The following is a 13,306-nucleotide window of genomic DNA, read 5'->3' on the forward strand; positions in this document are numbered from 1 at the left end:
AACTAGGAAGAGGAGAGAGACAGAGATAATGGAACACAGCATGAGGAAAAATCTGAAAAAAAAAAAAAAGATCAGAAAGTAGTAGAGAAGACTTTCCTTGTAGTCCAGTGATTAAGAATTCATCTGTCAATGCAGGGGACATAGGTTCGATCCCTGGTCTGGGAAGATTCCACATGCCATGGGACAACTAAGCCTCCTGTGCCACAACTATTGAGCCTGTGCTCTAGAGCCCAGAGGCCACAACTACTGAAGCCTACGCGCCTAGAGCCTGGGCCCCACAACAAAAGAAGACACTGCAGTGAGAAGCCTGCTCACTGAAGCTAGAGATGGATTGCATGCAGTAATGAAGACCCAGTGCAGTCAAAAATAAATAAATATAGAAGGGTGTGCTGCTGCTGCTGCTAAGTCACTTCAGTCGTGTTCGACTCTGTGCGACCCCATAGACGGAAGGGTGTGCTAGGGATCTGAAATTAAAGAGGGGCAGGGTGGAGTCACAGCAGGGCCATAAATCAGAAGATCTGGGTATGGCTTCACTTCGGGTCATCACCTGTGTGACCTTGACAATGCCAGCTGTCTGGGCCTCAGTTGACCAAAAGAGTGAAACTAGATGGTTAACCTTTGGGTACACGCCAAAAAAGGAGAGGAGAGAAAAGTGGAAGTAAAAACATACACAGGGAAAAGACAGAGAAATAACTAGAAAGAGAGATATAGGAAGAAACAAGAGAGGCCTGGGAGCCAGCCAGAGGTAGAGCGGAGAGAACCCGACCCGGACTCCTTGAGGCAGGAGTGTGGGTGCCTGCTCTCCACCGCTTACCCCAAAGCTTCGGTGTCCTTAAGCCCTTAATAGGTAAGGCAGGAAGATGGAGAGAGGCGCCTGGAATGACAGCCACACGCCAGCGCTCAGAGGCCTGCCAAAGCCACACAAACCAGATCTGTCTTCAGTGCCCCCAGCCCCCCAGATGTAGGTGTGCCAGCCACCTGGAATGACTCATACCCTGGCGATGTGGGCACACATACCAAAAGCGAGCCTGGGCACCCTGCCCAACTGCACACTGCAGGCCAAGGGGAAGGTGAGATCCCGGCTCTTGAGGGAGGCTGTAGGGGGGGAAGGTGACACGGGCTACCCACCCCACACCTTGCTACTTTGCTACCTTGCCCCCAGAGCGCCTCCTAGCGACCACCTGCTAGACTCGAGACCTAGGTATCCCTTCCACCCTCCTCCCCCGAACCTTACCGGGAAGCGGGAGAACCAGATGGGGTGTTACGCAAGGCCTGATGTTTACCTCCCGCAGGGGCCTCCTCCCTCCCTATAAAGCCTGACGTGGTGGGGAGATTGGCGGAGACAGACTGGTTGAAGACCGAGGCGATCCCAGGAGAGCGCCAGGAAAGTGTCAGAAAGTTAATGCGGGAGGCGGAGAGCGGGGCAGAGACACAGCCAGCAGCCGAGGCGCACGGCCATCTGCGCACCCGAAGGCGGTCGCGGTGGTCGCGGAGGGGACGGCGCCCGGGCGCTGGCTCCCCATGGAGGCGTCCGAGCTTCTGGGACCGGGGCTGGTGGAGCGTCTGGAGCAGCTGGCTACGTGCCCGCTCTGCGGGGGCCCCTTCGAGGACCCGGTGCTCCTGGCGTGTGAGCACAGCTTCTGCCGCGCGTGCCTGGCCCGCCGCTGGGGGACCCCGCCGGCGACCGGCCCCGAGACGCCTCCCACCGCCTGTCCGTGCTGCGGCCTGCCTTGCCCCCGCCGCAGCCTGAGGTCTAATGTGCGGCTGGCGGTGGAGGTGCGCATCAGCCGCGGGCTGCGGGAGAAGCTGGCCGAGCCCGGGGCGCGCGCCGGGAAACGCCGAGGCGGGCGCATCCCTACCATGGGCTGCCTGGACCCGCAGGGAGAGGTGAGGCGGGGTGCACTTCGCGAGTCCGCAACTGTCCGCGGAACGGGCGATCGGCTGTGGGGAACGGCAACTCCCGACCCGGGGCCCTTCTGGAAGTTTAGGCAAAAGAAGGAGTTGGGACGAGACCAGCTGAGGACAAGGGGGCGGCGGCTGTCAACTGAGAGGTGCCGGGACGCACGGCGGGAAGGAGTGTCCAGAGTCAAGGAGCTGGACGGATGCCCGGCTCTTATTAGAGGGGCTGGAGGGAAGGGGTTGGGGAGGCAGAGAAGGCGCCGGGGCACTAGACAGAACGCGGGGAGACCCCCGAGGCCCAGCGAAGAGCGCGCGAACTTGGAAGCTGGAAAAGACACCACTGGGCGCCCGTGTGGAGGCCCGGCGGGGAGGAAGCAGACGGGGGCGGGAGCGAGCTGGAGGCCTGGGAGGTTGGTGAGGGAGATCGGAACTCGCCCAGGGGAGGAGGAGCTGGAGGGAGGGAGGAGAAGAAGCGGGAGTGGAGGAAAGGAGGGGGCTGTCAAAAGGAGGGAAGAAGAGAGGCAGGTCCAGACTTTCCTGCAGCGTCCCAGGATAGGTCCCCACGCTCCGGTCTAGACCTTGCTGTGTTGTTTGTTATTGTTCCCAGTTCCTCCCAGGGCCCCAGGCAGAGGCGGGCACGGGTGGAGGCAAGGTCCGGGAGAAAAGACTGGGGACCCCTGGCTCCTCTCCACTTCCCACCCTGATCACCCACCCTCCCACTCTCCCGCGTCCCTCCTGGGCCTCTGACTCCTTGGCGGTCAACCATCCCCGTTCCCTTGCCCGACCCCCAGGCGCCCCGGATTCCCTACTGGCTTCTCGCCAGCAGCCGAGCCGGTCTAGAGTCTTGTTTCCACCCTTTGAAGTCTACATATACCTAATTAGTCTAGGTGTAATTGGCATAGCTAGACAAGTTGTCTTTCCTCTCTCCCCTTCACCATCCCTCTGGTTTGCCCCAGTCTTCCCCACTGGACAGAGAAATGGAAAGAGGGAATCCTAGAATTTGGAGAGGGAGCATCCCGCGCCCTCTTCTGGCTCCCAGGGTGCCCTGCAGGTCGGCGGGGCCTTCTGGGACACATCCAAGTTCAGCTGCCTCCATGGTCAGGGTAGAGAGACACAGAACAAAAGGCCCAATAAACGCCACTGGGCTTTTATGGCAAGAGGGGAAGCGGTTTTATTATAAGATTTCTGTAAACGAACTCTTAGCCTAAGGACTCTAGGTATGTGTTTGGTCTCTGTGATGGATAAAGCGGGATGTTTATCTTGGATACACCCTCAGGAAGGTGGTTGTAGGGATGTGTCAATAGGGGCCATTGACACAGAGAAGGGAGGTGGGGAGGAAGCAGGGAAAGGTGAGGACTCTGGGGGCAGGAAAAGGCCAGGATGAGACTAGGGAAGGAGAACTGAGTGGCTGTGGGGAGAGGGAGACGGATGGTGGGAGGTGGAGTTAGGGGGATGAGAAACTGGTGGACAGGAAAGAGAGGTCATGCAAGGAGAAGGGGGAGAGTGAGAGGAATAAGGAGCACATGGGGCTAAAGACCTGAGATCGCTCTGAGCTGTGGAGAGGGCCCTCACCAGAACAGACCCGGCCACCTGAGGGCGGGGAGCTCCCTCAGGATGAAGCCCAGAGCTCACACCCATATGTTTTTCTGTCCACTCCAGGATATGAAGATGACATGGAGAAGGTGAGTTCCATTTTTACTGTTTCTTCCTTGCCACTAACAGCGGCCACATCCATCATCTTGTCACGGGAACCACATCTTTGTCCCCACTCCCAGACAGGTTTCCTGGGTTGGCCTCGCCCTTTTCTGCCCCAGAGATGTGAGTGGGGGAGGGGTGCAGGCATCAGAGGGCAGAGGTTGTCTACCAATTTCTTGACCCTTCTCCCTCATCCCTCCAGGTTTGATGCCCCAACACCCAAGGCATCTAACTCAGAGGACGAGCTCCCTGAAGATTACCCAGTGGTCAAAAACATGCTTCACAGACTGACGGGTAAGGCGGGCAGAAGAGAGGGAACTAAATGAGAGACTTTGCAGTTTGTTCCCTCTTCTCAAATATGATCCAGTCCTTTTTGATGTCTCTGTTAATTTCTTAGGGCTGCCATAACCAAGCATCTCACTCTAAGTGGCTTAACAGAAATTTAGTGTCTCATGATTCTAGAAATAGAAGTCAGGTGTCAACAGCATTGGTTCTTTCTGATCACTGAAAGGGAGAATCTGTTCTAGGACTTCTCTCTTAGCTTCTGGTAGCCTCAGGTGTTCCTTGGCCTGTGGATGGCATTCTCCCAGTGTCTTTCCTCTAGACACACTTCCCTCTATACACACTTTTTGGGTCCAAACTTTCCCTTTTTATAAGGACATGGACTATATTGGATTATGGTCTACCCTGAGTGAGTGAAGTTGCTCAGTCGTGTCCGACTCTTTGCGACCCCATGGCCTGTAGCCCACCAGGCTCCTCAATCCATGGGATTCTCCAGGTAAGAATACTGCAGTGGGTTGCCATTTCCTTCTCCAGGGGATCTTCCCGACCCAGGGATCGAACCCAGGTCTTCTGCATTGCAGGTGGACGCTTTAACCTCTGAGCCACCAGGGAAGCCCAGGGTCCACCCTAATTACCTCATTAATGACCTCATTTTAACTTGATTACCTTTATAAAGATTCTATTTCCAAATACAGCCAAATTCTGAGGTCTGGGGGGACTTCATATCTTTGGGGGGAGGGGGAAAGAACACGATTTAACCCATAACAAGGTCAATCCTTAACCCTCATGTTCCAGCCATTCTCCCCTCTTTCCTGTTCATACACTCACACAACAGACCCCTGGAGGTCAGGGGCTTCTGAGGAATCACTTCTCATCACTCCCTTCCAGAAGTGTCCCAGAACTCGATTGTCTCCTTGCCCCTGGGGCTCTGGGCCTTCTCTGCAGCTTCTGGGGAGTTCCTTCCATCACTCCCACGGTTGCCCTCTGCCCCTCTTTGAACTGCCTAGAGAAGGTGCTCCACCCTGTTGGACACCCACCATCCCACCAGCCCAGATGCCTTCTAGTACCCCTGGTCCAGAAATCTTTCTCCAAATCACCCCATACACCCAAGGCCAAGGACTACTTCTGGTCCCTTGGCTATCACCACCTTCTTTCTCCTCTGCCCCACCCTCCCTATAGAACTAGGCCTGTCTACTCCCACTTATCCCTGTGGGTGGTGGGCTGGTTTCTCAGGATACTTCGGATTCCTCCCTCTGCCCTCCCCCCCACACCACCACTTGGGGTGCTGGTTTCTGGTATCAGTCCTCCTCTTTAGCTCCACCTCTCCCATCCTGTTGACCCAGCTCCCACGCCCTGCCCCAGATGCTGCAGATTGACGTATGGGTCCTCGCGCTCCCAAGCAGTCTGTCCAGCTTCACTCTCCCCAAGTCCACAAACCAGGCAACCCCTCCTTGAACCTCCGCGCTATGCCCCTGCCCTGGGCCGGCAGGGTCCTTCTCCAGGCCCAACTTTCCGGAAGGAAGTGGCCCATCAGCGCAGGAAGGGTCTCGCCCGGGCTGCTCTTCATTCGCCTTCACCCTCGGTGGTCCTACGGCTGCCTTTGTAGAGGCCGCCTTTGTAGAGCGCTGTTGTGAGCCTCTTGCGTCCGACCCCGCCTCCGCCTGGGAAAGCCTCCTCACAGGGTCTTCCTCGTGCCTTCCTCTCTCCAGCCGACCTGACCTTGGATCCTGGCACCGCACACCGCCGCCTGCTCGTCTCTGAGGACCGCCGCAGCGTCCGACTGGCCCCACCGGGGACACCGGCGCCCCCCGACGGCCCGGCGCGCTTCGATCAGCTTCCGGCGGTGCTGGGCGCCCAAGGCTTCGGGGCTGGCCGCCACTGCTGGGAGGTGGAGACCGCGGACGCCGCCTCCCGCGGAGACTCTTCCGGAGAGGATGAGGACGACGGGGAGAGCCTCTACGCCCTGGGCGCGGCCGGGGAGTCGGTGCGACGCAAGGGCCGAGTAGGGCTATGCCCCGCGGGGGCCGTGTGGGCCGTGGAGGGCCGCGGCGGCCGGCTGTGGGCGCTCACTGCCCCGGAGCCCACCCCGCTGGGCGGCGCCAGGCCGCCGCCGCGGCGCATCCGCGTGGACTTGGACTGGGAGCGGGGCCGCGTGGCCTTCTACGATGGCCGCTCCCTCGACTTGCTCTTCGCCTTCCAGGCGCCCGGTCCCCTCGGGGAGCGCGTCTTCCCGCTGCTGTGCACCCGCGACGCCCGCGCCCAGCTCCGCATCGTGCCCGCGGAAGGCTGAGAAGCTAGCCCACAACCCCGCTTCTGGCCTGGCCCAAATGAGGCGGCTTCCTCTTGAGCACGGACATCTTTACTCATTCCAGGGATCCTGTCCGCGCCCACTGGGCAAGTGTTTTGATAAGCACCCCGGACCTCCCCCCATTTTCTCTAAATAGGACCTCAACTGGCCTCCAGTTTCCACATCCATGCCCAAAGCTGAATTCCAGAACCCCCTTCCCCCCATCTTGGGATGCTCCTCCCCCTGGGTTATCTCAGTACTTCCCCCAGGGATCCCTCCCCTTCTATATTTCCCAGGCTTGATTGTGGAACAACAGGTCCTGCCCCACCAGTACTGGTAAATGGCCCATTTTTAATACACAGAGGGCCTGCTGGTCAAATATTTACCTCCCGCCCCTGCCCCTCCTCCTGGCAAAGAAGAGCACAGTGCCCTCTCCACAGCTCTGAGGTTTGGGCTTCCCTGCCTCCTCCACTCTGAGGTTTCTCTTTAAGACAAACGAGACCTTCCTCTCCTAAAACAAGAGGCTTAACTCTGGCCTGGGCCTTAGGGCTCTCTTATTTTGGGATATGGGGGGCAGGGCAGTTCTATTCCACCCTGACGACCTTCCATGCTTACAGCCATTTCCTGTTAACAATCTTCTTAAAAAACAACCCGCTCCCCTGCCAGCCCCACAACCAGCTCCATATGAGTATGGCACATACTCATAACACAGAATCAATGGTGCTACCTCTCCTTTTCTCAACCTGGGAATGGCCCAGACACCCCAAATTTGCCCTTGTATATATAGCCTCACTTCTTTCCCCATATGTATAAATGGGTCCATATTTAACACATTTTGTGATGTTGGGTTATTTATTTTGTGCATCTGTGGCAATAAATGAGATCTCAGTGGTGGTATGGATTTGACTGATCTCTGCAACCGTGCACTGCAAAAGGCCTGGAAAATTATATCCAGATCCCAGTAAGGGGTGGGGAGGGCTGGACATCTGGACTGGGAGAGACATCAAGGCCTTGGAAGGAAGGGGTAAGATTGCATCTCTTGGCTCCCTCCCTTTTCCATCCTCTCCCAGGGACCCAGGCCCCTGGGGCTGGGTTGGATCTGTCTCCTATGTTGGAAGACCAAAGGCTGAGGAGATAGTGAGCTCTAAGTGACTAGTCTTGGAGCCAGTTTTGTCAGAAACCCTGGTCACATGAGAACAGTGAGGCGAAAGGACATGACCATTTCTTTTTTCCATTTCTCATTAAAGGTGAGGATGACAAAGCCCTCCCTCTCTCCTAACTCCTCTTCAGGGCTTGGGGGAAGTGGGCAGGAGAGGAGGGAAAGGGGTAGGAGCCCTGAGGTCTCACAGAAGACCTCACATCCCACAGGCAAGGACTAAGGGTTAGGATGACATAAATACATTAGTGGAAGAGCTCTGAGCCAGGATTAATAAGCATAGCTGGAGCAAGATTGCCTGGAATCTGACTAGGACCCTGGCAGTGAAAGCTGGGGCTGCTGGAAACCCAATTTAACTGTTTGAAACTCAAGTAGAGAGTGCAAGGGGCCAAGATAACTGGATCCCAGGACAGGCAGTTTGGCAGTGAGAACAAAGGGAAAAGATTGGGATCAAGATGCCTGGATCCCTGGAGAGAGAAGGCTGGGTATTGTAAGGAGAAAAGAGGGCTGGGGGAACCCAGAAGCCTGGGTTCTGGAATAGCAGCAAATCAGAATTTGAGGATCTCTGTCCACCTTCCTCTCCCTCTTCCCTCTGTCAGGCAGAGGAGAGGGGAGGAGGGGGCTGGAGAAGGGATCAAATCGTGGGTTTAGTCCCCGAGTAGCCACATGAATACATTCAGGGCCAGACAGACACAGGAATGGTGGGGGAGCGAGGAATTTAGTGCTGCATTGGCCCTGGAGGGGGCTGGGAGGGGTCAGGAGGCTGGGGAGGGGTGGTGGGGCTTGGTCCTGGGGTTGCATGACGCCGTCCTTTGCGGTGGCCCCGCACACAGTGTGTATGACCACAGCCCTCCTCTTCCTCGTCATCACTCTCCGTGGAGCTCTCGCCAAAGGCCCGAGGTTTCTCATAAATACAGCAGCCTGGATTTGGATGGAGGAGCCCAGTGAAAAAGGAGGAAGAGTTCAGATGTCGTGTCAGTTCCATTCCCACTGGATCTCAGTCAAAATTTCTACTTCCCACCATTTTCTCTTTCTACCTTACAGATCCAGATTCCCCAGGCCTACACCCTGGGACTCTGTCACCCACCCACTTTGCCTTTCCAGCCGGGAATCCAAAGCTCCTCTTCTCCCAACCCAGATACCTCTTGACTTTAGGCCTTGGCACATCGAAATTCAAGCTCCTCCCTACCTCTTTCCCTCTAACCTTCTCTCCATGATAACAGAGAACCACCTAGGCAGCCACAGGACTGTGAGCATCTGGGGGCTTCGGGAAGGCCAGGGAATGCCAGAAGGCAAAAGATATGCTGAGGGGAGCCAGGACTCCCGCGTTACTGTGGGGCAACAATTACTCACATTTTGATGAGCGGCGGCCCATGTGTTCATTGTCCACAGTGTCACTCGTCCATTCCACCTTTTTCTCTGGCTTCCGTTTCCTAAGTTTGATGGTTAGGCTCCGGTTCTCCTGGAAGGTTAAGAAGGATAGGCATACCTAGCTAGTCCCCTCCTACTAACTCTTCCTGCTTTCTCCCTGGGGCCTCCTTTCTTCCCTTCCCCAGTTCAATCAGGATCACAAACACAGTAACAGAGGAGCTGATGCTGGGAGAAGATAAAACAGGTTTTTGACCTCAAGGAGTCCCTTGAGGAATTCTGTTCTTAGTAACCACTAGTATACAAAGAAGATACAATTCCTAACCGAGGGAAAGTCCCAGCAAATCTTCAAAGGAAAATATAATCCTCGCTGTTCCTCCGTCTTCCTACCCCAATCATCCTTGGTGCTATTAATACATGGAAATTATTTTCTCAGTCACCGATGCTTAAATTTTGATCTCCCTTTCTTTTCCCAGAACCCCTATTCTTTTTCCCTTTAAAGAAATAACTCTGTTCTCACATCTCTCATCCTCAAGCCCAGCCCTCCCCACCTGTTATCTACCTATTCTCCAGCACCCTGGCTTCTCTAGTAACTATTACTCTAAACTCCCTTAATCCAAGGGTTATTAAGCCCGACACGAACTTCTCCCTTTGAAAGCAATGTTTTTGCAAAAATGCTCTGTTTTTCTCTACATCTCCTCTGATTTTTCAAAATACTCTCATCATCTCCCTTTTCTTGCTCCCTCATTCGCTCTGCTTCCGTTTGCAATAATCTCTTTAAGAAATATTTATTGATAAGCATGCTTCGTGTCAAATTTCCCTACAGCGAGTTTCCAACCATGCTTTCTCACACAACCCTTCATTTCCCCCAGCACATCCCTTTGCTCATTAATCGCCAAGTTCCCGGTCTTTCAGTACTTACACACACCACCAGCCCAAGCAGCATCACCTACATCTTAACTCTATTGCATGTCACTAGACCAGACTTCTGCACCAACTCTGACACACCAAAAAATCCCTAATACTCTGCGATTCTCCCAAACCCACTTCCTCCCATATCCCCAGGCCCAGCCCATCAAGCAACTCTCCAAAGCCCTATCCCTTCCCTCCCGGTATCTCCCAGACCCCTAAACAGCACCGCCCCCAGCCTTTCTCACGGGCTCGGTTGTCACGGTAACCGTTGTCTCAGTGACGGTCTCACTCAGCCCGGCCCCTGCCTCCGCCATGGCTAAGGCTGAGGAGAGAGAGAAGCGGAGGAAAGGGGATGAGGCACTCTTCTGTCTTTTCTGTGTCTCTGAGGTCTAAGAGAATCGGTATCGATTCAGATTAGCAGCCAGGATCCTCCACCTTCTTTTTTCCCCCTCCTCCTGGGCCTCCGCTGCCCCACCCCTGGGTATAACCTGTCCAACCCCACTTCCGGCTCCCTACTTCCGGGTGTGACGCGTTCTGTGGTCCCCCTTTTCCCTTCCTGGCACTAAATGCGTCAAAGCGCCAGGTCGCCGGATTAGTTCCGCCGTAATGTGACAGTGCGCAGGCGCCACAAGGAAGCGACACAGCTTTGGCGGAAGAGGCGTCACTTCGGTACGGGAGCAGGAGGCGGGGCGAGCAATGACTGTATGATCTTGCACTTCAGAGATTGAGCAGGAGTCCGCGGTGGAGGTTAGACCTGGGCCTGTTCCTGAAGGCTGGGTACCGCACCCGGTTCAAACGTCCCGTAGCTGAGTCCATCCCATTGCCATCCCTTGTGTGTGTGTGGGGGGGTGGGGTGGGAGGAGGGCGGAAAAAACTAAGGGGCAGTAGTAATGATCCTGCTGCTGCTGCTGCTGCTAAGTTGCTTCAGTCGTGTCCGACTCGTTGCGACTCCATAGACAGCAGCCCACCAGGCTACCCCGTCCCTGGGATTCTCCAGGCAAGAACACTGTAGTGGGTTGCCATTTCCTTCTCCAAGTAATGATCCTACCACAGCCTAACTTCATTTCCTTATTGTTTTGTCTGGGAATTAGGCAATCGGGACCTGGGAGCAGCTGGAAACGCACTTGATTAAGACTTAATCCTCCCTCTGTGCCCGTAGGGGTTGGAGCAGAGCACTTAATGCGCCTTCAGCATGGATTCTTTCCTGTCACTGGCGCATGAAACACTCTAGAGTCTGCGTTTTAGCTCCAAGTCTACAACAACTAATAGGGAAGACTGGCCAAAATACTAACCAAAATATTAGACATTAGAATATTAACATAGATGTAAGACTCATCTGTGAAACTGAATTTAGTCACATACTACCTACACTTGCTCTGGGGTGGAGATGAGAAAGATTAAACACAGAAATGGTCATCAGTTCAGTTCAGTCACTCAGGTGTGTCCAGCTCTTTGCAATCCCATGGACTGCAGCACGCCAGGCTTCCTTGTCATTCACCAACTCCCGGAGCTTACTCAAACTCATGTCTATGGAGGCGGTGATGCCATCCAACCATCTCATCCTCTGTCATCCCCTTCTCCTCTTGCCTTCAATCTTTTCCAGCATCAGAATCTTTTCAAATGAGTCAGTTCTTCGCATTAGAGGCCAAGTATAGGAGTTTCAGCTTAAACATCAATCCTTCCAATGAATATTCAGGACTGATTTCGTTTAGGATGGACTGGTTGGGGCTCCTTGCTGTCCAAGGGACTCTCAAAAGTCTTCTGCAACATCACAGTTCAAAAGCATCAATTCTTCCCCATGCAGCTTTCTTTATACTCCAACTCTCACATCCATACATGACTACTGGGAAAGCCATAGCTTTGACTAGACGGACCTTTGTTGGCAAAGTAATGTCTCTGCTTTTTAATAAGCTGTCTAGGTTGGTCATAACTTTTCTTCCAAGGAGCAAGCATCTTTTAATTTCATAGCTACAGTCACCATCAGCAGTGATTTTGGAGCCCCCCAAAATAAATTCTGTCACTGTTTCCCTATCTATTTGCCATGAAGTGATGGGACTGGATGCCATGATCTTCGTTTTCTGAATGTTGAGTTTTAAGTCAACTTTTTCACTCTCCTCTTTCACTTTCATCAAGAATCTATTTAGTTCTTCTTCACTTTCTTCCATAAGGGTGGTGTCATCTGCATATCTGAGGTTACTGATATTTCTCCCAGCAATCTCGATTCCAGTTTGTGCTTCATCCAGTCCAGTATTTCTCATGGTGTACTCTGCATGTAAGTTTTAAGCAGGGTGACAATATATAGCCTTGACATACTCCTTTCCTGATTTGGAACCATGTGTTGTTCCATGTCTAGTTCTAACTGTTGCTTCTTAACCTGCATATAGATTTCTCAGGAGGCAGGTCAGGTGGTCTGGTATTCCCATCTCTTTAAGAATTTTCCAGTTTGTTGTGATCCACAGAGTCAAAGGCTTTGGCATAGCCAATAAAGCAGATATTTTTTCTGGAACTCTATTGCTTTTTTCATGATCCAGTAGATGTTGGCTCTTTGATCTCTGGTTCCTCTGCCTTTTCTAAATCTAGCTTGAACATCTGGAAGTTCATAAATTACAATGTAAGCCAGTTTTTAAGATGAAAATATGTGTATGTTTCTCAAGGAACAAAAGAGTGGAAAAGAACAGGCAAGCAGACAAATGAGTTTTTTAGGTAAAGAAAGCAGCATATAAAGTACTTGTGTGTAATGAAGAAAATGCATTCTTGTATTGCAGGGATGTAAGGAGAGTTGCTTCAGCAATACGTGAACTGTGAACTTCCAGATGTTCAAGCTGGTTTTAGAAAAAGCAGAGGAACCAGAGTTCAAATTGCCAACATCCGCTGGATCACGGAAAAAGCAAGAGAGTTCGAGAAAAACATCTATTTCTGCTTCATTGACTATGCCAAAGCCTTTGACTGTGTGGATTACAATAAACTGTGGAAAATTCTGAAAGAGATGGAAATACCAGAGCATCTGACCTGCCTCTTGAGAAACCTATATGCAGGTCAGGAAGCAACAGTTAGAACTGGACATGGAACAGCAGACTGGTTCCAAATAGGAAAAGGAGTATGTCTAGGCTGTATGTTGTCACCCTGCTTATTTAACTTATATGCAGAGTACATCATGAGGAACGCTGGGCTGGAAGAAGCACAGGCTGGAATCAGGATTGCCAGGAGAAATAACAAAAACCTCAGATATGCAGATGACACCACCCTTATGGCAGAAAGTGAAGAGGAACTAAAGAGCTTCTTGATGAAAGTGAAAGAGGACAGTGAAAAAGTTGGTTTAAAGAAAACTAAGATTATGGCATCTGGTCCCATCACTTCATGGCAAACAGATGGAGAAACAGTGGAAACAGTGTCAGACTTTATTTTTTGGGCTCCAAAATCACTGCGGATGCTGATTGCAGCCATGAAATTAAAAGACACTTACTCTTTGGAAGGAAAGTTATGACCAACCTAGACAGCATATTAAAAAGCAGAGACATTACTTTGCCAACAAAGGTCTGTCTAGTCACGGCTATGGTTTTTCCAGTAGTCATATACGGATGTGAGAGTTGGACTATAAAGAAAGCTGAGCACTGAAGAATTGATGCTGTTGAACTGTGGTGTTGGAGAAGACTCTTGAGAGTCCCTTGGACTGCAAGGAGATCCAACCAGTCCATTCTAAAGGAGGT

The 13,306-nt window shown here is 52.8% G+C and overlaps 2 protein-coding genes across 2 annotated transcripts; one reads left to right on the forward strand and one right to left on the reverse strand.

Annotated features, from left to right (window-relative positions):
- The first annotated feature begins 1,314 nt into the window (after window positions 1-1,314).
- RNF39 (ring finger protein 39) lies at window positions 1,315-7,052 on the forward strand. Its single transcript, XM_055405944.2, has 4 exons — window positions 1,315-1,887; window positions 3,559-3,581; window positions 3,797-3,888; window positions 5,586-7,052. Exons 1-4 carry the CDS (start codon window positions 1,522-1,524, stop codon window positions 6,164-6,166), a joined length of 1,062 nt encoding a protein of 353 aa, XP_055261919.2. The 5' UTR covers window positions 1,315-1,521; the 3' UTR covers window positions 6,167-7,052.
- A 332-nt stretch (window positions 7,053-7,384) lies between these two features.
- Window positions 7,385-10,084, reverse strand: PPP1R11 (protein phosphatase 1 regulatory inhibitor subunit 11). Its single transcript, XM_055405945.2, has 3 exons — window positions 9,845-10,084; window positions 8,673-8,781; window positions 7,385-8,240 (listed from the first exon to the last, which is right to left on the reverse strand). The coding sequence occupies exons 1-3, from the start codon at window positions 9,911-9,913 to the stop codon at window positions 8,038-8,040; spliced, it is 381 nt and encodes a 126-aa protein (XP_055261920.1). The 5' UTR covers window positions 9,914-10,084; the 3' UTR covers window positions 7,385-8,037.
- Window positions 10,085-13,306: the final 3,222 nt, after the last annotated feature.

This window comes from Moschus berezovskii, chromosome 23 (genome assembly GCF_049115385.1).
Source record: "Moschus berezovskii isolate FMDL1 chromosome 23, NW_MosBer_1.0, whole genome shotgun sequence".
Lineage (NCBI taxonomy): Eukaryota > Metazoa > Chordata > Mammalia > Artiodactyla > Moschidae > Moschus > Moschus berezovskii.

Coding starts and splice junctions, on each gene's coding strand:
- RNF39 (XM_055405944.2), top strand. CDS start 1,522: ATGGAGGCGTCCGAGCTTCTGGGACCGGGGCTGGTGGAGCGTCTGGAG. Junction 1,888..3,558: donor GCCTGGACCCGCAGGGAGAG/GTGAGGCGGGGT, acceptor TGTCCACTCCAG/GATATGAAGATGACATGGAG. Junction 3,889..5,585: donor CATGCTTCACAGACTGACGG/GTAAGGCGGGCA, acceptor TCCTCTCTCCAG/CCGACCTGACCTTGGATCCT.
- PPP1R11 (XM_055405945.2), bottom strand. CDS start 9,913: ATGGCGGAGGCAGGGGCCGGGCTGAGTGAGACCGTCACTGAGACAACG. Junction 8,782..9,844: donor TTACCGTGACAACCGAGCCC/GTGAGAAAGGCT, acceptor TTAACCTTCCAG/GAGAACCGGAGCCTAACCAT. Junction 8,241..8,672: donor GGGCCGCCGCTCATCAAAAT/GTGAGTAATTGT, acceptor ATCCAAATCCAG/GCTGCTGTATTTATGAGAAA.